The sequence below is a fragment of the Lytechinus pictus genome, unplaced genomic scaffold (assembly GCF_037042905.1).
Source record: "Lytechinus pictus isolate F3 Inbred unplaced genomic scaffold, Lp3.0 scaffold_20, whole genome shotgun sequence".
NCBI classification, from domain to species: domain Eukaryota; kingdom Metazoa; phylum Echinodermata; class Echinoidea; order Temnopleuroida; family Toxopneustidae; genus Lytechinus; species Lytechinus pictus.
This window is the reverse complement of record NW_026974141.1, coordinates 4,760,889-4,788,154: the sequence shown is the minus strand read 5'-3', so window position 1 is coordinate 4,788,154 and position 27,266 is coordinate 4,760,889. Positions and strand designations below refer to the sequence as shown.

The window sequence follows — 27,266 nt, the reverse complement described above, 5'->3', positions numbered from 1 at the left end:
TTATTAGAGTATGGAAACTAAGAAATCTAACATTTTTCTGAAAAAATTATTATCATCAAAACTTTGTTGGTGTCTCAAATTGTGTATCCTGCAAAAGTGATTAGAGTTCCCAAGAAAATAATCAAATCTCTAAATAAAATGTTATATACTTTTATTTGGAATTCTTCAAAAGAAAAAGTTAAAAGAAATGTTTGTATAAATAAAACAAACGAAGGTGGTCTTGGTATGGTCCACTTAGAATCGAAAACCGAATCGCTTATGATTTCGTGGATAAGCAAGTTGTTCGAGCAAAGTGAACGTAGTTGGAAATTTCTGTTTAATTATTGGTTATCAAAGATTGGTAAAATTCCTTTATGTTTTGAATACAATATATCAACAAAAGATATGCATTTTCTTTGTACAAAAGCAAATATACCTAATTTTTACTATGATTTTTTTGTAGCTGGTCCAAGTTAAGATATATTGGTATATTTGGAGTAAAAAAACATTGCAAATTATATCATTTGGAATTACAGCAATATAACTTTTAATAAATGTATGTTGATATTTGAGAAATGGAAGCATGCAGGTAAAATGAGTGTAAAAGATGTTATAAGAATCGTCAGTGGTTAGCACCGAATATTTTTAATAAATCTGTCTATTCTTCTCAGCTTTTATTTGATTTAGAATATGCTAAATTAAAAAAGTCTTTTCCTGTTTATTGGTTGAATAATTTGTTTAAGGAAAATTATCTACTCGAATTAAAAAAAAGTGAGCGAATTTTAATCTCATTAAAAAGTGGAGTACAAATAACTCTAGATTCTTTACATACAAGAAATATATATTCTTGTATCTTTTTGGTCTAATTTTTTCTCATTACCAATTTCATTTGATTGGAACCATGTATTTTATTTCAAGTTGCATTTAATTGTTGATAACAGAATTAGACAATTTAGTTTTAAATTTTTGAACAAGATTTTACCTTCAAGAGACAATTTATTTAAGTGGCATGTATTAGAAAGCAACACATGTACCATTTGTGGAGAAGTTGATACTACTTTTCACTTCATACTGTATTGTAAATATGTTCGATTCTTTTGGAAAATTATAGAAAGGTTTGTATCTTATATTTCCAAGATTACTATTTCTATAGATTTAGATGAAAAAAACATTAATTATAGGTTATGATCTGCAAATTTCTAGCAATGTTATGTGTAATCTATTTTGTGTTATTGCTCAATTTGTTTTTTATCGAAATTATATAAAAAGCATATTGAAAGGAAAAAGATATGATGCGAATTCTTTATGGATTGAATTCAAGCTTGCTATGATTATTTATTAAGAAAGTTTATGTAAAAAAAAAGTTTGGAACTTTGAAAAAATGTGATATTCAAAAAATTATTGCATTATTGAATTGAATTTTTTTTTTTTTTATAAATTGTTTATATATACGTACATGTTATTGTGAATAAATACCTCGATTAAGAGGATAAAAGAAAAGACATCGAGGAAAGTTGTCAGATCTGACAAATGAAGATTTCATTTATCTTAATTTTGTTAATGACAAGGTCTGGAATAAGATAATTCTCTAAATCTTTATCTTATTACAGGTTCTTAGTTTTTAAGATTGTTGGGTCTTAGATTCTGTTGTTCTGTAAAAAAAAAAAAAAAAAAAAAAAAAAAATTATTTTTGTTATTTTTAAATAATTGGGTCTGGAAGAAAGACTACGCCATGTCTCCATATTATTCAGCTTTTGGGTGTGGAGGGAAGACTTCACTATATTTCCATGTTTATATTTCCATTTTTGCCACAAAAGCTGTGGGAAACATAGTCAGTCCTGACTGGTTGCCAACCAAGGAAAGAAGAAGTTTGTCAACATCATTAAAAAAAAATTTGAAAGTTTATGGATCTGTTCATCAAAATTGGACATAAGAGTAATCAAGTATCACTGAACATCCTGCGCGGAATTCAGGTCACATGACCAAGGTCAAAGGTCAATGAACTTTGGCCATAATGGAGGTATTTGTTGAAATACCATCATAACTTTGAAAATTTATGGATGTGATTCATGAATCCTGGACATAAGGGTAATCAAGTATCACTGAGCATCTTGTGCGAGTTTCAGGTCACATGACCTTTCAAAGTTTATAGATATAGTGTATAAAATGTGGACATAGGGGTAATCAAGTATCACTTACAAGTTTTAGGTCACATGATCAAGGTCAAATGTCAATGAACGTAGTATTGTATCATTATATGAATGGTGTTTTTGTGAATAATTATTTTATAGTAGTTTTCAAAGTCAGCACTGCTGCTATATTGAATCGCGTGATGCAGGTGAGACCGCCATAGGCATTCCACTTGTTTATAATAAAGATTGTTATGTAGTAGGTGACTTCAATATAGACATATCTAAATCTAATCACAATAGGTCACATGAATTTTTGGATATCATGCTTTCATCATCCTTTTCTACCATTGATAACAAAATCTGCAACCCTTATTGATAATATTTTTGTAATGTTTCTCCTTTACCCTTAACACTGTTATATATAAGTAGAATTGTAAGAGCATTTACATTCATTTATTTAGTTATCTTCTCTTTAAGGATATTCATAGCATGGAATGATTAAGAATGTTCCAGAAGGCTCTATGGTACAGCTTTGTTAGACATGAGTAATCTTTGAATAATCTTTGTTATTTCTGAATAGAGATTGCTACACAATAAGATTCCCAGCCTGCAGTGAAAAGAACAATAGGATTAGCTATGTTCTTGACATGTTAATTTCACCGAGGGCATTCAAGAGGCTTCTAAATTTATACCCCTTTTATCAACCCAATTATGCGGATAATATCCGCATAATTTGGTCGTAGAATCGGAACCGGACCAGAGTTATCCGCATTATTTCGATGCTGCAATTATCCGCATAATAGCGGCATCGGGACCAGATTTTGACTTTATGAACGCATTTCCAAAGTAATGCAGATAATTGCCATGGTGCGGTCACAAGGTCACCCTTTTCCAACACAACCCCATCGCAAGGGGTGTGTGCAGTTGCCATGACAATTATCCGTCTTTTTCAGGTCGGGTGCTCGTAAAAAAATAGTGCGGATTATTTTCGGAGTTTGTGAATGCAATTTTTATTGAATTATCCGCATTACTCTTAGGCGGATAATTGGAGGATGGGTTTGTGAAAGGGGTATTAGTCTGCTCTAGAAATTGGCAGAATGTTCTTTTTGAAGACAATACTAGAAGCCTCTAGAATAGTGAATAATTTGTATATAAGCTGGCAGTATCATCATATCAGATCAGAACTCAGAGTTTCACGCCAGACTTTATGTCAGAGCAGACTTTATTTCCACCTGGAATATTCATCTCCTGTGGAATTATTTGCCCGCCAACAATGAACTATTTGCCGTTATTTTGAGAGAGGAATTCTCAGATCTCATCGAGATCATCGACATGCTTAATGAACGCTTTTCAACCCATGGATTGCTGAAATTGACTGTTAATCACCATCAACATCGTCATAACGGACATTTCAACTCGTTACAGTGACTATTGTCATTCATCGTGCTTCAACATCGGTTTCATAGTCGCCATCATTGTGAGCTTTAATTTACGGAAACTTCGCCAACCAACTAGGATTAAATACTCGCCTATCATAACTTTGGGATTATAATCAACACTGCAGGATATGTAAGACCGTTATCATTTATTTATATCTGTTAATGTGCAATAAATTTCCTGTAATAAAAGAAAAGGAAATCAAATTGAACACTAAATATTTATTGTTATTTGTTGCAGTATCGTAACAACACAAAATAATTTACAGAGCTTAAAAGATGGTCTTGAAGACGTGGATTGGTCTCAAGCGTTCAGTTTTCAAGATATAAATACAGCAAATAATATATTCATGAAAATTTAGATAGACATGTACCATTGGTCAGTAAAATGTAATAATAATAAAAAGAGTCCAATACTTCCTTGGATATCGAAATCAATATTACGATCAATAAATCGCAAAAACAACTTATACTATGCCGATTAATTTAATCGCTCAGAAAAGTCACATCATAATAATAATAAGACATTTATAATGCCCAAAACATATATCCACCCTATTAGGGGTGCTCAAGGCGCTAACAATATACTTAACTCACTACTGGTACAACTTACAATTTGGCCATTAGATAAGTTTTCAAACTGACCTTGAAATGTTCGACTGATCTACAGTCTTTTAGTTTAGTTGGAAGATTGTTCCATAGACGGGGAGCAGCTGATGCAAATGCACGATCTCCCCATGTCCGTCTGGTTTTTGGAATAGAAAGATCGAGAGTAGAAGTCTTAGAAGAGCGAAGACCAGAGCGACCAGGTTTGCGAAAATCAAGAAGAGATGAGATGTGTTCTGGTGAAGAGAAGGTCAGCGCACGATATGCTATCAGAAGAAGCCAATGAAGGGACTTAAGGACTGGTGTGATATGGGAAGACCTCCGCGTATAGGTAACTAGACGGGCAGCGGCATTCTGAACAAGTTGGAGTCTTTTTACTTGAGACAAGCATGACAAGTGAATGCCGTACAACAAAGAATTACAACAATCAATACGAGAAGTAACAAATGCATGAACAAGCTGCTCAGCGGCTTTTTAGTTAGATATTTGCGAACAATATGGAGATTGCGGAGACTGTAGATCGCAAGTTTAACACTCGATGATACTTGCGATTCCATTGTCATATTTGACTCAAAAATTACTCCTAGATTTCGAATTTTATCCACTGGAATAATCGATAAGAAACCAATATGCAAATTTGGAATTGTCAGCTTGGCGAGTTGCAGCTTAGAACCCAGCATAAGAAACTGAGTTTTGTCATCATTAAGCTTCAAAATAATTCTCCATCATCCAGTTCCTAATTTCACTAAAACAGGCTTCAACACGAGCAATCCAGACATCAACTTCCTCTTGTGTAGGAGAGCACGAAAAATATATTTGCGTGTCATCAGCATACATATGGTGATTGAGATTATGCCTTTTGATGATATCATGAAGGGGAAGGGTGTAGATGTTGAAGAGTTGTGGCCCAAGGACCGACCCCTGGGGCACAGAGAAGGGAAGATGAACTTTGCCCGAGTCAGCTCCACGTACACACACCCTCTGTGATCTGTTTGAAAGATAAGACATCAACCACTGGTGAGCCCGTCCACCAATGCCGATAGACTGAAGTCTCTCCAGCAGTATGGCATGGTCAACTGTATCGAATGCACTACTGAGATCGAGCAGGATCAACCCTGTAACTTTTCCATAATCCATTCCAGTGAGGATATCATTTTGCACACGTAAAGGGCAGTCTCAACACTGTGTTTCTCTCGGTAAGCTGATAGGAAGTTGTTCTGAATGTCATTTTCAGTAAGGAAGGACCTAATACGTATTGAAACAATACATTCAATAACATTCGATAAGAAGCTTAGATTTGCCACAGGTCGATAACTTGAAAATTCTTGCCTGTCAAGATTTGCTTTCTTCAGGAGAGGCTTAACGAGAGCCTGTTGCATAGATGCTGGAAAACTAGCACTTCGAAGAGATTTGTTGACAATGTCTGTAATATATGAAGCGAAGTCATCAATGCATTCTTTTATCAAGGAAGTAGGAACTGGATCTAGCCCACATGACGATGCTGGAGAATCCACAACAACCCTCCTGATCTCATTTACAGAAGCCGGAGCAAAGTCAGTCATCAATGGAACAGGCAATTATTCATATTGCTGCACACGTTGTTCTAAATGCAGCTTGGCGTCAATGTCATCACGTATCTTGGTGACCTTGTTATAGAAGAACTGGCAAAAATCCTCAGCCAGTATCTGGTCAGAAGAGGTAACTGGAAGAACGGACTCTTTCTTACGATGAAGCAAAGTATCTACTACAGTGAAAAGACGTCTTTGATTGCCTTCACATTCTTCAACAGTAGTATTTCAACAGTAGTATTTTGTTTTTGCCTGCTCAATTTCCTGAGAGGCAACCTGTCGTTGTTTCTTATACAATTTGCGGTCCTCTTCACTTCTTGTGTTTCTCCACTTACGCTCTAGGCGTCTCCTACGACACTTAGCTGCATGAATTTCCTCTCTATGGTATAGAGGTAAAAAGGATCATAGGTGTGAGAATGAAATGCACATTCATTCATGTAGCTTCCAATTTCTAAACAAGTACAAAAGTATACACAAGTTCACTGTAGCCTTTGGTGGCGACTTGTGATGCCTCCTGTATCACGGGAAAACTGAGAAGTGGTTAGTGTTGAAAAAATAGATATCTGGGGATGTTTCCAATTTTATTTGATCACAAAATGTGGATATTAAACATAATAAAATACACCTAAAAGCCTTATTATGTCCTGAAATTTGGCGAAATGTCGCTTGATAATATTTTCAAAATGAAAAAAAAAAACCTCAGAATTTGACAATTTTTTTAATCAACGTTTTACAAATGTCCATTCACTTCCATTAGGGCCTACAAAAAAGTGTATGTTCATAATATCCGACCAGAGCAGCGAAAAGTAATTACATAATAATGAATACCTTGCAAGAAGCATGAAGTCATGCAGTACGGTGTGTGTGAAAAAAAAACTTTACACTTTGAAAAAAAAAATCCTACAAAGGATAAATATATATAAAGATAAAGACGGTATGTACTCGTCGAAAATTTGTGGACTGTAATAAATTTTGTTGGATTAAAGCATGAAAGTTTCAACCTTGTTTCTCTCTCTCTATATATATTTATGTATATGATATACTGGAGCTTTATCACATTTATAGGTCTCATTGAGCGAATGACGATATGACCTTTGACAAATATTTTCGCTTGAGTGAGCACCGTTTACTTCGTGAAAAGTTCGTGAAAACACTATTTTCCAAAAATAAATGGAAATAGTTGTGGATAAAAGTAGACGTTGATTATGTATAACATTATTGTGATGATATCTGCTTAAAGCAGCAACGAACCAGCAGCCTTAATAACGCTACCTCAAGTGTACTCAAATCTGGCAGCATAATGCAATTTTCTGAGCTGTGTAGTCTTGTAATATTGGCCCTCTTGAATGATAATACACTAATTCACCATTCAATACAATTTATACCCCTTTATTTATGTTTCAAAGGAGCAAAACAATTACTTTCCTCTCAAAATATTTTAGTATCTCTGTATTATCATAGGCTAATTCATTTTCTGAATCATCAATGGTTATCTGAAAAAGTGTGGTCATTTTTAGATTAGACTATAGTTTATTTATAACACACAATTAAAGGGATGGTCCAGGCTGGAAATATTTATATCTTAATAAATAGAGTAAAATTCAGAGAGCAAAAGGCTGAAAATTTGATCAAAATCGGAAATCAAATAACGAAGTTATTCAATTTTAAAGATTTGCATTATTCCGGTGAAACATAAGCATGTCTTCATGAATATTCATTAGGTGGGCTAATGATGTCATATCCCCACTTGTTCCTTTGTATTTTATTATATGAAATTAGGTTTATTAAAAAAAATTATACCAAGAACTAAAAAAAATGAATTGACAACTAATTGAGTGCATTAGTTATGTATTGCCGCAACTTATTTCATCATAATGGAGACACTTCAGTAACACATCTATGAAAAAATAAAACGATTAAGATTTCATGTAATAACATAAGAAAAAGGAAAGTGGGGATGTGACATCATCAGCGCACCTTTTGATTATTAATGACGATGTGCATAAATAACTGTTCTCACAAAATATCGATAAACTTTAAAATTCAATAACTTCGTTATTTGTCGTCCGAATTTAATGATTTTTTTTGCATTTTGCTCCGTCAATTTTACTGTATTTATTTAGATATAAATATTTTCAGCCCGGACCATCCCTTTAATAACTCAAGTACTGAACTACTCAACTCTGGCCATCATAATGCAATATTCTGAGCTGTATAGTCTTGTAATATTAGCCTTCTTGAATGATAACGCACTAATTCCACTCAACACTCAAAATAATTTATACCCATTATGTTAGTAGCAAAACAATTACTTTCCTCTCAAAACATTTTAGTATCTCTGTATTATCATTGTCTAATTCATTCTATGAAACATTAATGGTTATCTAACAATGTGTGGTCATTTTTAGACTAGTTACTTTATAACACGCAATTAATGAGAGACATCACACAGTGTTGGTCAATTAGATGCAGCTAGTCTCCAAGCACAGACTCACATTTGACACTTTAACCAACAACAGGTCTAGAGTTAAGACTAGACGCCAAATTCTACGTCTGTGTCAAATATTGGTAGAGCCAGCCACAGTACATAGTAAATCTAGTCTCGGTACTTCAGACTCTGCATTATACACTATGCGAATTGCGAAAAACAAGGATCTGTGCCTGCAGATTTATGATGTAGCTGTGATTGGCACGAAAAGACCAAGGATCCAGGCGCGGATCCAGGGAAGGGAGGGGCACAGGGGGCACGTAATGTAAAAATGCCATTAAAACCGGGGTGCGCCCCCCATTTTGAAATTGAAGACCTTTTTTTTGGGGGGGGGGGGCTTGTCAAATTTTTCGGGTACGAAATATCCTAAATTTGTGGTTGAAAACCTTTTTTTTTGGGGGGGGTGGGGGGCTTGTCAAAATTGTCCTCCGAAAAATTTGCCCCCCCCCCCCTTTGGAAAATCCTGGATCCGCCCCTGCAAGGATCCACTTGTGCCCGGGGGAAAGTGGAGAGAAACACTTATACAAATTGAAGCTTGAAATTATAGGCCTAAACCCCTTTACATGACAAAATATGATAAAGAAAAATGCTGGAGATCTCTGAAATGAACTTTTGTCTGCATTGATTTGTTTAATCTTATGTCCTCATTATCCAGCTGCATGGTAAAAACAATCTAAAGGTTATGTTTCTAAGCTCAAAATGTTCCTTTGGTTAGCATAGTGGGTATATAAAGTTACTGAGTGTTTTATTTTCATTGACTATACATTATGAGAAACGTACAGCAAATGTATTTATATATTTGAAACAAACAGATATAGTACACGAGACAGGAAATGTTACACCTATACCCACACGATAGTGTAATATCGAAAGAGAGAACTGTAAAGGAATAATATGATACTGTAACAAAACAAAGAAAATTTATTTTATCGCCTGTAGGACAGATAAAACTTGTAAATTGGGCGCTATCATGCATGTATAGCTATGGGGACTATTACCATTTTTTAAAGACTAAACACAATTATACCATCTCCAGGGCCGCGGAACGGTTTTCAAAGTAAGGGGGCGGGGGCTGGCTATGCAAAAAATCACAATCCTATGGTCATCTTTACGTTTTTGTATATACCTGGTTTTGAGAAAAAAAGTGAGGGGCTTAAGCCCCCAGCCCCCTCCCCCCCCCCCCCTGCTTCCGTGGCACCTGATCTCTTATCATGATTATGCAAACTTAAGTATATAAACAGAGCAGTCAACAAATCATGTAAAATACAAAGATATTACAAAGAGAACTACCAAGGATGAAAACTTCACTATTCCTGCAATTGAAAATCAATTTGATTTCATACAATTTTTTTGGTCATTTCCACATCAATTTTCAATGACAAAGATATACATGTACCAGTATAAGATCTTTAACAAAAATAGTAAGCGAATAGTTTACATCATAAAGAACGAGAATGCATAGTTATTCTCATTCGAATATGAATTGTGTTTTGCATTTGTTTCCTCTTTTATATTAATTGTTGAAACATTTATACGATCACGAACTAAACAATTATACAAATCGTCAATATAAATGTTGGAGACCCCCAGTAGTTTAGGAGCTTGAATTTGATGGAGGCCTCGAAAGGAAAGTGACGAGAAAACTTTATTACAGTGCAAGACACTTCTCTTTTATTGCATAATTGGGGGGACAAAACAAAATGGATAGGGAAAGAAAATAATATCTGCTCATATGTTATAATTATTATAACATTGATAGACTGTATGAGCGAATGTAGAATAATCAGCATACTGTTCCTTCAATATATTAATAACCAATTTAGTTATTTGATACACAGACGAAATAGATTACACCCCCATCATCATGGCACACCAAAATCATGACATCGAAAGAGGGTACTGTCAGGAATCATGTAACACTACAACAAAGCATATACATGTACATAACAATTTTCGTCAGAATGAACATACATCATCCATGTCATGTAAATATGCCTATACACTGGCGTAAATCTGGCGTATATGCTTGCTTATACACTGGGTGAAAGGGGATATATCCCCCTCAACTTTCGGAGAGGGTTGCCAGTACAATCATCCCCACGCATTTTTCAAGACACTAAACGATAATTGTTTTAATCGACCAATGATTAATGTTTATGCATGGATTTATTTTTAAATGCCGCCAAAATGCTCTACATCGCAATGCTTCTCGCGCGGTTGCTCCGCTCCCGCGCTCAATCTTGATTTGAACATACTCCTTCGTTCAGATCTAGTATTACAAAGGTTATATCCGCTGTATTACAAGAGAATGCTATGACTCCACTTACTTATGAATATGGTTATTACACATGTACATTGATCATATACCAATATCCTTTAAATACACCGGCGTAGATGGGGGTGTGGCATCTTCAGTCATATTCTTTGTGCAAAAGGGGGAAATAATATGGCATGAATGAGTTAATGATGACATCGAACACATCAATACCGTTAATAAGATAAACCTACACTAGTAGGATTACTATTATGTATAGTGTGTACGGGTGTATGTATGTATGTACTGTATTGATTGATTGATTGATTTATTTTATTTGGCAAGTCACCACAACATATATACAATAGCGTTAAAAAAACAGGCTTGCACAGGATGACCCACGACATGTATAGAATTACGATAATAAAAGGTAAAATTATACTATTTACACAAAGAAACAAAAAATCTGAATTTACTATTAGCAATGAATAGGATACAGAGATGATATATACAAGAAGAATATAAAGAAAACAAGAAGATATGTATATATATTCTTGTATCCATTTCAAATCGCAGTATAATTAACATAACAATCTAATGAATATTTCAAATGTGAATAAAATTTTGTTCAGAAATTCGAATGTTGCATCATATTTGTGTATAATTTAAAAGATTGTTAAAATATTTTCCTCTATATTTGCATCATTTTGCAATTTCCAAGTTTCAATTTATAGTTATCAATTTATTAACGAGTGACCCTTATTTCCCCTACAATATATGCATGCTGTTTCCTAACGCCTGAAGCAACTTTTTCAACGCTCGCTCACGACGCTCTCTCGCCGCAGCCCGCAGGCTTTCGGTCTCGGCCTTTACACAACCCATGAAAGACATTTTTGGACATTTTCAGTCTCCCAACACAATACCTGATGATTGTCAAATTCAAATTTATTTATTTATTGTCGACATGATACATTCAGTAGACAAACACCATTTAATCGCAGTGTTAAAAAGATTGTTAACATTCAATATAAAATCATGTTCCATGCAAGTTAACATGCATTTTATTTCATTTTATTTCGTTTATTTCCATTTTCAACAATTACATTTTGTTTTGTACATTTTGACATACAAATAACAAAACATATTTAAAGTATCCCTGTGCAAAAGTTATATTCAAAATTGAAGAAAATGACAAGAAAAAAATATGGAGAAACAACACAAAATCCATAAGCAAAATCGCTTATCAAAATTATTTCAGACATGCATCCTTATATATAATATAATGTACATTTGATTTATATTGATTGATTGATTGATTGATTTTATTTGGCAAGTCACCACAACATTATATACAGTAGCGTTAACAAAACAGGCTTGCACAGGATGACCCACGAAAGCTTATTTCCAGTGGGGTCCCTCGACATGTATAGAATTACGATAATAAAAGGTAAAATTATACTATTTACACAAAGAAACAGTCTGAATTTACTATTAGCAATTAATAGGATATAGATATGATATAAACAAGAAGAATATAAAGAAGAAAAGAAGATATGTATATATATTCTTTATCCATTTTAAATGGCAGTATAATTAACATAACAATCTGATTAATATTTCAAATGTGAATGAAAGTTTGTTCAGAAATTCGAATGTTACATCATCTTTGTATATAATTTGAAAGATTGTTAAAATATTTTCCTCTATATTTGAATCAATTTGCAATTTCCAAGTTTCAGTTAGTTATCAATTTATTAACGAGTGACCCTTATTTCCCCTATAATATATGCATGTTGTTTCCTAACGGGTGAAGCAACTTTTTCAACGCTCGCTCACGACGCTCTCTCGCCGCAGGCATTAGCGTACCTACGGGGGGGGGGGTGCAGACTGCCCCCCCTGACGACTCACAACCCATGCAAGGGACGTATCCCTGCCCCCTGACGAGTTACAACTGATCCCTGACGAGCCAGAAGTGGCTCCTTTGAACTTGATGACTTATTTTTTTTTTTTGCTTGTCAAATTTTTTTCTGGTACGAAATCCTTTATTTGTGGTTGAAGACCTTTTTTTTCTAAGTACGCCACTGGCCGCAGGCTTTCGGTCTCGGCCTTAACACAACCCATGAAAGAAATTTATTGACATTTTCAGTCTCCCAACACAATACCTGATGATTGTCGACATGATACATTCAGTAGACACACACCATTTAATCGCAGTGTTAAAAAGATTGTTAACATTCAATATAAAATCATGTTCCATGCAAGTTAACATGCATTTCATTTCATTTGATTTCATTTCGTTTATTTCCATTTTCAACAATTACATTTTGTTTTGTACATTTTGACTTACAAATAACAAAACATATTTAAAGTATCCCTGTACAAAAGTTATATTCAAAATTGAAGAAAATGACAAGAAAAAAATATGAAGAAAGAACACAAAATCCATTAGCAAAATCGCTTATCAAAATTATTTCAGACATGCATCCCTGTAATATAATGTACATTTGATTTATATTGATTGATTGATACGTTTTACTTCTCATAAACACAATACAAAGCAAGTACATTACATTTAATAAACAAATTAATAATTCAATTAATGACATAGTAAACGAGTATATGAATGTGAATTTAAAAGAGAAATATGGGGAAAACCAAAATACTACAACGTGTACAAGGAGCACCAAGGCACATGACTTGTGCTGAATCATTGATTAAATCGGCTGATAAGTTCTTTATATAATAGGCGGCTAGGCCTATTAGGTATATTATTTTAGACTCAGTAAAGCTCTTTGTTGAGTACACATTAGGGACTAGTCTGCTGTGCAAACCCTTCACTCGAGTTTAGGGTCTGAATGTGCAGCCTACTCATGCCTTGTGTACTGAAGGCCCCTGTATTGCAACAGCAAGTTTTGTATGTGCTAGTATTTGCGTGGATCAAAGTTTCAATCAGGGTCTGTGCCTGCAGACTAGATAGGGACTACGAAAGGAGAGCATAATCATCGTCATAACATAATATATCCATCGGACATTATCAATACCGGAAGACGTGTAAAAAAAGCTGATGGAAGATTAATTGAAATTAATTTTTTTATTTATATACTTGTAGCAACTTCACCTTTTCTTCAAATTATACAGAACTTCATTTTTTATAAAGTCCATTCACCTTTGTCAAATCACGTGTTTTCACATATTTGTAAGCGCACGAACATTTCCTGTATTGTAATACTTTTTGACATGTACGCGCATTCCAAACTCCATGCCTGGTAGACATCTGAACAGCCAATCAAGTTTTGTTTACAACCCATCAACGAATGACAGCTTTTGTTTATGGTCAACAAACTTTTATTCAACCAATCATTTCAGTTCAAGGCGTGGCTTATCTCAGAGCTTTTTGTGTGGAAACGTGTTTTTACTTCACTTCTTCTTGTGATCTCGTGGAGTCAACTTCGATGTCACGCGTTTGCCGAAGAAAGTCGCTAAACCTCGTGGTTTTACAATTAAACCCTTCTCGGATTTTATATACCCATAACTGGATTTATACACTTGGATATTTATATATTGGAGTTATATAGTTCTGCATTTTTGAGTTCATCTTTTCATCTGTGGACATACCTGTGGATTATTTTATTCGCATTTTCCGGGTGCCATAGAGGAGCTTCAAATTCATTGTCTTTTTCGCGGACAAGATAACGCGACAAGTTTTCTTTTAATTGTGTTGGGATTGTGCAACAACTTGGGACTTCACTTTCGCAGTGATTACTAATATCTTCCGCGTTTCGGTCATCAACTAGAGCTCTTGTCGCGATTCGTTGTACGCCCTCAACGGACTAAATCGCTTGGCCATTATTTATAAACAACCGAAATCGCTAGCGTGGCTAGCTTCCATATTATCTTTGAAGCTCAATTCATGGACTCCGTGAATCAACGCAAGTGTGCCATTTTGGATCAGAACTAGTCAGACAGTTGGTGAGTAAAGTAGAGAACCTTAAATAAAAATTGTAGTTAGGAATTCACATAACATCCTGTCCATTACTACTAAATACTTATTTACAACCGGACAAAATTATAATACAAACTCATAATTATTTCAAATGGTAAAACTATGAACTAACAGAAAAGTATACAAACATACATTAATTACATTTGGTAAATAATATCTAGACATGTCAATGTACACCGTTAAAATAGAGACATGTGAAAGTAGGGACATACTGACGATGACACCCAGGGAGGCACTCAGTATATAATGCATATAGTGGGTATGTGCCGCGGAGGGGCAACCCCATTTTTACACTCAAATTTCCGTTCCAAGGCTTAGCATTTTTGTCTTATTGAGAAAAAGAACAAAGAAAGCCGCTCCAAAGCATAGCATTTTCTTCTTATCGAGAAATAAGAAGAAAAAAATCCGCTCCAAAGCTTCGCATATTTTCCGTTACGCCGTTCCAGCCGCATTGATCTGCTACAATTTATTATGAGCCGCAATTTTGGTGAAAAGCGGCCGCAGAGCGCTGTCCGACCATCGCCTCTGCGCTAGCGCGCCCGCGGCGCCGGGCTAACTGCATGTACGTTCCATAGGGATGCATGGGATGCATACGCAGTACTCACACGCAGGCGACCCGTTCCAAGGACCCCCGTTTTCACAAACATTTGTAGTTCCGAAGACCCTCCTTTTTACAATAAGCCCACTCCAAGGCCCCCGTTTTTTGTCTCGCCCCCGGGCAAATACCTACTACCTTTAAGGTCGAGTACCCCCCCCCCCCCGGGCGATGACATCATAAAAAGTGCCGAACATCCCAAACCATACAACACCTCCATAGCGCTAACCTTTAGGATTGGAGCAGCCAAGATGTTTGATGGCTACAAGGAGACTGTACAGCGATGTTCCAATTCAGAATCAACTTGTCTACCAGACATGAATGAAGAATATGTAGGCGATTTTATTCCGTTCCATTGTAGTACTCAATACATAATTCATGCGAAGTCCTTCCTGGTTGTTGGGTGATCATCAACAGTTTAGTTACTTATCTTCTTACTTCTTGACTCCCACTTTTGTTTGAGTCGTTCAAACTTCTTCCTAGAGGCACCACCCACTAAAAGTTCAAAAAGGAGTACCAAAAAAGAGAGAGAAAACAATTTAAAGGCTAACTCAAAGGCTTATATATAAGTGCGTTCGATGATAAACAGTTACATTCTAAAAAATATATATCGAAATGAAAAATGGGAACTTCTCGGTTTTCAATCAGAGGGTCGTGGATTCGAATCGCAGGCATGACGTGTTTTCCTTCAGAAAGAAATGTATCCACACTGTGCTGCACTCAACCATGCAGGTGAGAATGTGTAATAGAATCAAATCCTTAAACTGTTAAATGCAGCGAGCCCTTCTGATTAGTGGTAGCTCGAGCCAGTATAATTATAGTTGCGCTGTGTATCACGTGTACCCTATTGCAAAAGCGCTATCTAAATTCAGCGAGTGCTATCATCATCGTTATCATTATCATCATCATCATCATCATCATCATCATCGTTACTTATTTCATTTATTACAGGGAGTAGAATGTGCTTACTTTCTCGGAAGATCACGTCTGTTAGATATTCTAGACCAGCGTTCTGCAAGGCCAGATGAAGTTCCTCTACCTGCTCACTTGGTCGGACCCTCCGTCTCCACTCACTTAGCATCTCAATCAAGCCTGATCTTGAGATTTTATCAAAATTATATTTCCTCATACTTTGGTGCGAGAAGCCAAGTTGGTAGCCAAGAGATGTCAAGTCCTTCAGTTTATGGATCACATCGGCAAGTACCTCAAGCAGATTATTAGATGCAAAATGTTGATGCCTGCAATGTTAAATAATTACAAGTAGAAGCAGAAAAATTGTTATGTAAAGCCATATCATCCTTACACTTGTATTGATAATATTCTTACAGACATGCTCAAGTTTTCGTATTTGATAGTGCCAAATTAAAAAAAAAAGTCAAGCTCTATAGAATACAGACCGATAGGCGTACAAGATAATAATAATAATAATTATATATACATATATATATATATATTTGGGCAGCCCACCACATGCGCGCGCACTCGCAAAACATCTCTCTCACACACACCCACCCACATAACACACACCTACCAAAATGAATAATCCGGCGTTGTAAATGACTTGAAAATTGTTTTACCCAGAACCGCCTCGGCATGCCAACATATAAGATTAATGCAATGTACAATCTTTCAGGAATTCACGGGCCCGTATTCTGAAGTCGGGTTTAACTTAAACTCAAGTTTAAAGTTGTGGTTTAAGTATGGGAAGCAAATTGATACATAAATCACTAACGATAGAGATATCATATTTCAGCTCATTTGGCTCTCAAATCGTTCATAATTGTCTAAGAAGTATATATTATTGTCTTCACCATGTAGATGAATCAGGAAAGAGCACAGTAAACATAATAAAAGTACAACTTAAAAAAATTGATACATTTGGCTTCCCATACTTAAACTTCAACTTTAAACCTGAGTTTAAGTTAACCCTGACTTCAGAATACGGGCCACGGAATCATATTTTCCACATCCCATTTTGCGTTTTTTTCTATGCCAAAACGGAAGGACTAAAATTAATTTTAATGTAATGTGACATGTTTACATTACAAAATTAACCATTAGGAATAAATTGTTGCAGATTAAAAAAAAAACCTATAGAACTTATCAAAATACGCAAGAGATGACTTTACATGTGCAAATGCCACCTAATGCATGTCATGTATTTAAAACGTTATATTGAATGAATGAATGAATCTTTATTTCGTTTCAATTCCGATATCAAGCAACAACAATAACAACAGTAGATTATTGGGATACAAGTACATAGCAAAGAACAAAATTAAATAATTACAGGATGATATACATAATACATGCACTACTTTTTATGGAACATTAGTAACACCCATGAGAACAGACGGAAATGAAACGTGGTGACCTACTAAGAAGCTTAGCTTGTGGGCCATAGGCCACCAGAATGTTAAAAAATTATATTAGCAATCATTTTAAAACATCATAGAACAAGCAAACAAAAAATTTGAGTAAATAACCAAAGTACAGATATACATATTTACAAAAGATACACTACAAAGTAACAAAAAGGTGAAATGCAGAATGCAAACATTCTATTAGACCTAAAGTATAAGAATCTAAAATTCAAAAAGAAGAAAGAAAAGAGGAAAATATAAAGAAAATAGGCAGAGCTCTATTTTTGCATAGATAATTGTGGGAAGAATACAATTTATAAAGTTAGACGAGATATAACAAGCAGGCATTCGTTTACTGATTTAAGTATTTCTTCAGTAAATCGGTCTTCAACTTGTTTCTAAAAACACTAAGGCTAACTGTTTTCTTCAATGAAGAAGGAAGGGAGTTCCATAATTTTGGCCCTGTATAAACAAATGTATTTAGCCGAAAACTATTTTTGACCAAAGGCAAGTGGAGAAAAGAAACTTGTCTTGTATAGTAAGAATGGATTTGGTCATTTCTAACACATAATGAATCAAGGGCAAGTGGAAGTTCTCTTTTATTTAATTGATACATAATGCAACCAAGGTTGAGATCAAATATGTCATGTAAATTAAGGAACTTGTTTTCATAAAACAAAATATTTGTGTGAGATCGTGAACTTACTCCACATACTAGTCTAATTACCCTTTTCTGGACTTTAAATAACCCATCTAAATGAACTTTAGCAGCGTTACCCCAGGCAAGGATGCAATAATTCAAGTAAGGCAAAATGAGAGTTGAGTACAACATGCATAAAATATTTTTTGGGAATATACTCTTCAATGAATTAATGACTCCTGAATTTCTGGAACGAAGTTTACATAAATAAGATATGTGAACTTTCCAATTCAGCTTACTATCAATGTGTACCCCAAGGAATTTTGTACTCAAGACTTCAGTAATCTGAACATCACTGATTGTAATATTATCTGGCAATGTTGCTAGGGTGTTGCTGAATAACATGTAGTTTGTTTTAACAAGATTTAAGGAAAGCCTGTTAGCAATGATCCATTCGTTAACAGAAATCAATTCTGAATTGATAGTTTGCAATAAATTGCAGGGGTTCTTTTCAGAAAAAAATATGCTTGAGTCATCTGCAAACAGGATAAATGAAAGGATTTTTGAAGACTGAGGGAAATCATTAATATATATGAGAAATAAGATAGGTCCAAGGAGTGAACCTTGTGGCACTCCGCATGTAATTGACTGCATAGAAGACTTAACACCATTTAAAAAAACAAACTGTTTTCTATCAGAGAGGTAGCTCTTGAACCACTCCAAAACCTTACCCCGGAATCCATAGAAAGATAGTTTATACAAAAGGATGTCATGGTCAATTGTGTCGAAGGCTTTGGATTAGTCTAGGAATATACCGACAGTATGTAGCCCATTATCTTTTGCGGAAGAAATTTTGTCAATAAAATGTAACAGAGCATGAGAGGTGGTATGTTTTTCACGAAAACCAAATTGTTCAGGAGCGAGAATATTATTAATTTTCAAAAATTTCATAACACGAACAGAAATTATCTTTTCAAGAATTTTAGAAAAACATGTAAGGAGAGAGATGGGCCGGTAATTTCCAATTTCCTGAGGGTTTCCCTTTTTGTAAATCGGCACAACTTTGGCTATCTTCATACTCAAAGGAACGATTCCATATACAATGGATAAATTGAATATATGAGTAATAGGAGAAACAATAACATCAATTGATATATTAGGGGGGAACTCATGGCCCTGGAAAAGCGGAAGTGCTGAAGCACCCAAAAAAAATTCCAAGGGGGTGCTGCGTGTATTCTTTTTCCATAGGCATTCTGGAAGGTGTGTTAAATTGGGGAAAAGTATGGAAAATGACCAACATTTTGTGTTAAAAACCTTTCTTTTTGCTTGGGACAAAAACGACCTTCATCTTGTAATGAAACCTTTTTTTTTGCTTGTCAAATTTCCTGGGACCAAAATGTCTTTCAATTCGGAGGGAAACTTTTTTATTTGGCTTGTCAAATTTACTTCAGCACCCCCACTTGAAAAAAATCGTTCCCAGGGCCCTGGAAAAACTTACGTATCCGTGATGTTGTCGACAGCATAATCTGGTTCATCTGAATACAGAAATACAATATAATTCGGTTATTTTACACCATGTGCTATTGGCAGTTTATAATAAATTACTTCATGTCATGAAAGTTAGAATCTTCCTTTAGAGATTAATGATATTCCCATAGAATAAAAGAAAAAAAATGAAAAGGAAAGAAACCACTACAGTAAACGAAAGTGACAAATATATATATCGAACCGCCATTGAAGACTTTTGAGGAATACTGTATAAGGACACCCACAACCTAACTATCTACTTTGAAATAATTATTTACCTTCTATAGAGATGGAAATTTGTTTTTCTGCTGTTCGTTTGAGATCTTCTTGGATGGTAATGTTCAAGTCCTTGTTGCCTTTCTCTTCAGCAGAGAACTGCAGCTTGAAGATCAGAGGATCGCATTCTCCACTCAGTATACCTTTAATCGGCATCTGCAAAAATACCATGATATGGTACGTCAATGATCATGATAGAATAATATTAATAATAATGTTTTACTTACCCAGGGTAGCCACTACAGCGGGCCCTCCACAAAGCTATACTCTTAACCTTCTCCAATCTAGATTGTTGAACGCCCAGCAAGAAAGAAGGCAGACGGTCCCTTTTTGTAAGTCTTTGGTATGACTCGGCCGAGGATCGAGCACACAACTTCCGGTTCATGAGGCGGGCGCTTTACCAGTCAGCCCTTTGTTGTTAACGTTGTTGTCGTGTAAACATGGTAAACGACTGTGCACTATGTTATTTAGAATATTGAATCCCATTAAGTTTGGGCCATTGTTTGAATTAATAAAAAAAAATACTTTGAGTGTGCATGGTGAATCCGAAGTTGGTTCCATTTCTTTCAACATCTTCTGCATTCACGTGACCAACGGAAATCGTAATGTGGTGCATATCCGGTAATCTAAGCATCTAAGGTTAGAGTTGGGGGCAATATGCATTCTTATACACCACATTTGCCTACAAAATGGCCCCTCTTAGGTACCCCCACATTTCCTGTTAACCCCCCCCCCCCTCCCCTTCCATGAAAATGAAACATTACCATTCTTTTCTGTACTTTTCCTCCATCCTGGAGTATAATCTTCAGGTGCTTTGACGTTGGCTGTATTGAGAACTGGAATTCCTTCTGGACTTGACAGTAGGGAACAGATGAATTCCTTTCCTTTCGGCTTATATGCTGTAAAAAAAATCATATACGAAATAATTTTCGATTAAAAAGCACAGTAAAAATATCACGGCATGACTTGATTCTTTGGTCAAGTAATACAATTTCTACCAACTAAATATAAGTAAATAGAATCTGGCCCAATTTCGGTATTCTCATCATATCATCTCGTCAAATTCTCTAAAATGACAAAAGTTGTATATTTGCCTGTCCATCACATCGCACATTCGAAAATGCAACGGTAATATTATTTCACAGTGACATAGGAGATCCAACCCTCATAATTCACCTGTTAAATAGCATTGTACCATGATATCACACAGATATGTATAAGGTAGGCATATGACCATGTCAATAATATTTATTAAACACACACGCGGTGTAAAAATCATGTATTAAAGAAAAAAAGTAAGGTCAAAGTAATCTTTGTATCATATCGGACATAAAACCTTCATATATATCCTATAGGGATGAACTATGTAGACGCGTAAACGTGGTTCCTCTTCTGGAGTCAAGATGATTGGCTGGAAGACGACACATCTTAACTGAACTCCTGGACTATCGCTAGAAGACAGAGCCAAGACTTGAAGATGACGTGTATGAAACACGATCTCAGATTTTGCGGTATGTGATGTACCCCTAGTAAGGCTCCTCCGACCGAAAGTCCCTGTGGTAATTTGAAAATTAGAATAATTGGAGAATGAATACAAATCAACCTTATGATCACCTTCGGAGAAAGCGCATGTCAATCTAACACCAAAAAGGCAATCTGGCAAATAACACTAAGCCTGTGGATCATTAATATTGAGCACCCGGTCAAAAAGCGTATTAAAACCTCTTCCCAAGTTCGAAAGGGCTGATACATTCAGTATAGTCTGATTAGCTTCATAATATCCAGTCACTATCATTTGCAAGATAAAAAAGTACATTGAGGGACTTGCAGAATTTTTCGCCAAGAAAGGGCGTGCAAGATATTCTGATATCCAAATTTTCGCAAAGGATTGACGGTTGGAAAAAGGTTCAGCGGCCTCTTCACTTCTGTAAGATTGACCAATTCGATGATATAGTATAAATAACATTACTGACCCCTAACAAAAATTTTAGACAGGCATTAGGGGTATTATCTTTATCATTTTATTGAACTTTAATCTTTGTTAAGAATAGGGACCAAAAGAAAATGGAATAAGTATAGAAAATCTAGCATTAACATAATCATTGTTTTACTACTTGATTTGATATTCAAGTTTTAAAAAAGTTTGATATATTGTTTAAAAAATAAAATGTCGTTTTTAAAAGACATGTTATACATATTATACAATTAATCATTGCTTAGAATCTTAAAAGTTAAAACTTATATCATAAATGACTTATTTGTTTGTTCATTTTATTTTCAATTTGTAAAAAAGGGCTTTCCAAAAAACAAAGTATACTTTTCGGTATTATAATTATGAAGTGATGAACAAACCTAATAAGGGTGATATATTACCAACTGTAGAATTCCAATAAATTCCAGCACCGTATAATTAAGAATAGGGGGTGTCCATTATTGTTATTAAATCAGCAATAAATCATACACAGTTTTTACCTTTAAGACAATATACCTGAATAGTAATGTTACTTCTTACTTGGTTTTGTTTTGGTGTGGAGAATGGTAGAACAGTCATCACTTCTCCCCCGGAGACTGATACAGTGTGGTAGTACGACTTTGCAAGGTTTGATTAGTTCTTGTGTGAGGGAAGTCTCTATGACTGGGGTAACCAGGACCTCACCGTCTCTGAGGGGAATCCTAGGAGCATCATGAGTTGATACCTGAAGGGTCACAACCGATCCCATTCCTTTTGGTATAGCTCCTTCGGGAATAGATAGAGTGACACCAAGTTGATCGAGGGCCAGGGTTCCTCCTCTGTGGTCAACGTTGCAGTGCGAGATGAAGTTTGGGTAGCTTGGTTGCGATCCGAGTGCTGAAGACATGGATGAGGATAAGATATACTCAAATAAAATCACGCCTTCAAAGGTCAAGCTTTGCGAACCGACCTCGGGAGGATAGGCCACGAATCATAGGTAGGCCTATTCCTGAAGAGACGTAATTCATTCACGTGTATACATGTATGTGTGTGAGGGTGTGCGCGTGTGTGTTTGTGTGTATTTGGATGTGTATACCCATCCATATAGGTGAGGGTGTGTGTGTGTGTGGGTGAGGGTGCGTGTGTGTGTGTGTGAGTGTGTGTGTGTAGTTTTGGGTGGGTGTGAGGGTTTGTTGGTGTGGGTTTGGTGTGTATGTGAGCATGCGAGTTTTCAATGGCCTAGTTCTGGGGACATTTTTTTTTTACATTTTACCTATCAACCGTGGACGTCCACGTTCCAGACAACCATGCCAGTCGATTCCTCATCTCATTTAAACCGTTCCATCCAGTATTTGGACAAAAAAAAAGAATTTCCGTTCGGTCAAATCTACTTGGTTAGCGAACCACGCTCACGTATGTCTAAAACTGAGCCTGGTTTGTGGAATACATTTGAATTAGGAGTGTATGAGACCACTACTGAGTCCCCACTATGTCGATTAATTATAAGTCAGCCCCCAATCGTCAAATTACAAGACTGTGTGTGGGGGTGTTTTTATGTGTGTATGTTAAAAAAATACATTTAAATGCTTTGTAAATTTCAGCTTTCTAATTGGCAGGATTTAAAGTTGTCACATGTAAAATTACCTTTTCAAATGAAAATAACTAACAGAAAGAGGCTTAAAAACTATCCTGACATCTGAGAAAAGAGGTGATTCAAATATCACAGTTTCATAAGATTGAAAAGCTACAAACACGATACTCCATTGTAATAAGGTTGATGTTAATCAACTCTTACCAATGCTTCAAAGTTTATGATTAGGTAAATAATTACAAACGTGTGGTTAGGATTGCAGCCCCCCCCCCCCCCCCCCGTCGCTTTGAGGTAAAAATTTGAACGGCATTTACCTTCTGCTATCATTTTGGCTGCGTCATTGAAACGAAACGCCTGAGCAATTGCCAGAAGTCTATCTCTGGTTCCACATTTCTGCAACCATTGGTTCAGCATCTTCATAACCACACGACCGATGACGTAAGACGGTAGAGAAGTTACAGATGCGTTCATGATCTGCAGAACTCTCGAAGAATTCACCGTTACTCGATGACACAAGGTCAGTAGGTCTGCGGTGGACCGAATAGCGCCCAGGACATCTTCACGACCTGAGGGCATTGATTGTTTTGGAATGGTTACCATTTGTTTCACTTTCAAGAAGTAGTTTCTAGATCTAAAATACACTTGAGGGGGGGGGGGGGTATGAGTCACGAACAAGATATATCACAGAGGGAAAGAAAGGAACACAAACGTGACAAAATGAGAGATTCTTTTAGGTGTTTCAAGAGTATTAAATAATACACTTCAAACTATATGCTAAATTAATCATGTAAATTGAACTTTTCAGGAAAAGATTAGCAAATAGCTGTGATTGGTGAAATAATATGGTTGACGCAATAAACGTAAGGGGCTTAGTTTTAGAGACGGCGCCCCTTTTGGATTGTCTTCCAGGGAGTGACGCAACTGAGCAACAAGTGGAATGCCTCTGGCCGTCTCACCTGCATCACGCGATACAATATAGCAGCAGTGCTGATTTTGAAAACTACTATAACTCGCACAAGATGTTCAGTGATACTTGGTTACTCTTATTTCCACGTTTTATGAACTAGACCAATACACTTATAGAGATATGATGGCAATTCAACAAATACCCCCAACGTGGCCAAAGTTCTTTGACCTTACATGACCTTTGACCTTGATCATGTGACCTGAAACTCGCACAGGATGTTCAGTGATACTTGATTACTATTATGTCCAAGCTTTATGAACTAGACCAACACACTTTCAAATTTATGGCTGTAATTCAACAAATACCCCAATTTGGCCAAAGTTCATTGACCCTAAATGACCTTTGACCTTGATAATGTGACCTGAAACTTGCACAGAATGTTCAGTAATACTTGATTACTATTATGTCCAAGTTTCATGAATCAGATCCATAAACTTTCAAAGTTATGATGGTAATTCAACAGATACCCCCAATTCGGCCAAAGTTCATTGACCCTAAATGACCTTTGACCTTGGTCATGTGACGTGAAACTCATGCAGGATGTTCAGTGATACTTGATTAACCTTATGTATAAGTTTCATGAACTAGGTCCATATATTTTCTAAGTTATGATGACATTTCAAAAACTTAACCTTAGGTTAAGATTTTGATGTTGATTCCCCTAACATGGTCTAAGTTCATTGACCCTAAATGACCTTTGACCTTGGTCATGTGACATGAAACTCAGGCAGGATGTTCAGTAATACTTGATTAACCTCATGGCCAAGTTTCATGAACTAGGTCCATATACTTTCTAAGTTATGCTGTCATTTCAAAAACTTAACCTCAGGTTAAGATTTGGTGTTGACGCCGCCGCCGCCGTCGCCGTCGCCGTCGGAAAAGCGGCGCCTATAGTCTCACTCTGCTATGCAGGTGAGACAAAAACGGATAACACGCGTTTTTGTAAGAAATGTGAGAACAAAAATGTATAAGAGCCATATCGACAAGTATGAACAAATTTTGCTGGTAGGAGAAAAAAGATATGTTAAAAGAACACCTACAATACAATTTTCGCAAAAATATTGTGGGGTCACAGCAGCTCCGTTTGCAGGTTATATGAAAATGAATGTCAGATACTTACCTTCTTTGATTTTTGTAATGTTGTATTCGAGAAGCAGCTTTGAACTCTGATCTTTCCTTTCGTCCTCTTTCAAACCATGCCACCAAATGTCTAGAATCTGCCGTGCGATGCTATGAAGCACTGACAGTCTTTGTAGATCTATGATCTCAAGAATGACGTCATCACCCAGACAAAGTGATTTCCCAAGTAGACATACTTGTGAGAGACTTTTTACCGGACGGGCAACGCTGCAAAGGTCTTCTGTGTTTGACATTCCGCCATGTAAGTCGGGATCTTCGTGAGAATTCTCATATTTCACCGGAGTTCCACCCCCGGATCCACCGCGAGCATCTTCGAAATAAAAAAAAAGATTTGTTGCGGAATAACAGATCATCATTCATTCAATCAAAGACTAAATGAAATACCACCGTTCACAGTGTCTGTTCAAGATACGTCATTCGGATTGGCGTATAGGTTACCAAGCTGTAAGAAAGTATTGTGGGAACCTTTAACGCTAGGTTGTTCTGGTGAAGACTTCTTATTGCCGCGGGTCGAATTTGCAGATAATAAAATAGTAACATTGCCAATCCACTAGGATTCAAAGGATAGAATGGTATATCTATATCATTCATAAGCCCATCCCTTTTCCAAGGAATGAGAAAATAGGGGGATCAGGCACAAAGCCGAAATTTCATCAAAATGGGGCGTGGAACAAGAATATGCCTATTGGCCATTTATGCATATACGCACACTCACATACACCTACATAGACATCTGTTGTGATGTAACCATGGACCTACATGGACCTACTAGTCCATGATGTAACTCACCCACTTCAGTGTATGAGTCCATATCCTCTGATTCGTAGGTAGGTCCACATGGTATAGTGTCCTCTGCAGGAACTTGGTCCAGACGAGCGGAATCTCCTTTATCCATGAAATCTGAAAAAAGAAGACGTCGTCATAAATGTTATGCGCTAAGAATCCGCGATCCACTGGGTCTATGCGTGTATTCTTTGAAATCGCGTAAAGGGTTGCTCGACATTTAATTAATTCAAATTTTGGAATCTCCATTCTCTCTAATTATCCAACTGGTTTAGAAATAAACATCCCTGAACACAAAACTAAATGGGACACTAATTGATTTGTAGTGGAGTATAAAACAAGTATCCAATTGTTTTCTATTGCTTAGAAATCGACCTCTGTTCATGAAACAACCGTGACAGAAAATGTAGTTTGCCGTTTTTCATAACATGAGGCGAAACATACCTTCGCAGCTTTCTGTTTTTCCTACTGCTTGTATTGATTCCCAAACAAGTTTCAGAGTCTGCATGCCTTTCTCTGCCGATATTTGGGATGACTTCCACTTATAAAGCATTTGGATGTTGGCATCTTTCTGGTTGGAGAACGTCCGGTGCTTTATGTGTTGAAGATCCATCTTTGTTAGACCAAGCAATCGTCCTACCTCGTAGAATTGATTTGCTTTGATCGTCTTAGAGAGGATGAGCAAAGTACTGTCTTGGATTTCACTATTTTTATTTAAAAAATCATAAATAGAAAAAAAAACATGGTAGACTCTGTTAAACAAAACTGAACAGTATATAAGGATTTCAATCTCGTAATTGACCATTCGACATGTAGAGCACGTCGGATTTGTTTGTTGGGTTATGTACAGAATGAACTATCTGTCGGCTTTTTGCCGAAATGGTTCTTATCTCCTTACAAAATTAATTCGATATAGGGAGTGTAAATCGTGAAATTAATTTTTATAGGATTACAAGTCATGGGTCTT

The 27,266-nt window shown here is 36.1% G+C and overlaps 2 protein-coding genes across 2 annotated transcripts; both read right to left on the bottom strand.

The window, feature by feature from the left end:
* Positions 1–12,390: 12,390 nt before the first annotated feature.
* Positions 12,391–23,967, bottom strand: LOC129282865 (netrin receptor UNC5C-like). The gene is made up of 8 exons (XM_064114909.1): positions 23,724–23,967; positions 22,380–22,715; positions 21,204–21,421; positions 20,632–20,766; positions 19,870–20,023; positions 19,563–19,599; positions 16,031–16,299; positions 12,391–15,556 (listed from the first exon to the last, which is right to left on the bottom strand). The coding sequence occupies exons 1-8, from the start codon at positions 23,878–23,880 to the stop codon at positions 15,480–15,482; spliced, it is 1,383 nt and encodes a 460-aa protein (XP_063970979.1). The 5' UTR covers positions 23,881–23,967; the 3' UTR covers positions 12,391–15,479.
* A 254-nt stretch (positions 23,968–24,221) lies between these two features.
* On the bottom strand, positions 24,222–26,991 carry LOC135157936 (uncharacterized). The gene is made up of 4 exons (XM_064115141.1): positions 26,744–26,991; positions 26,306–26,416; positions 25,497–25,826; positions 24,222–24,232 (listed from the first exon to the last, which is right to left on the bottom strand). The coding sequence occupies exons 1-4, from the start codon at positions 26,910–26,912 to the stop codon at positions 24,222–24,224; spliced, it is 621 nt and encodes a 206-aa protein (XP_063971211.1). The 5' UTR covers positions 26,913–26,991.
* Positions 26,992–27,266: the final 275 nt, after the last annotated feature.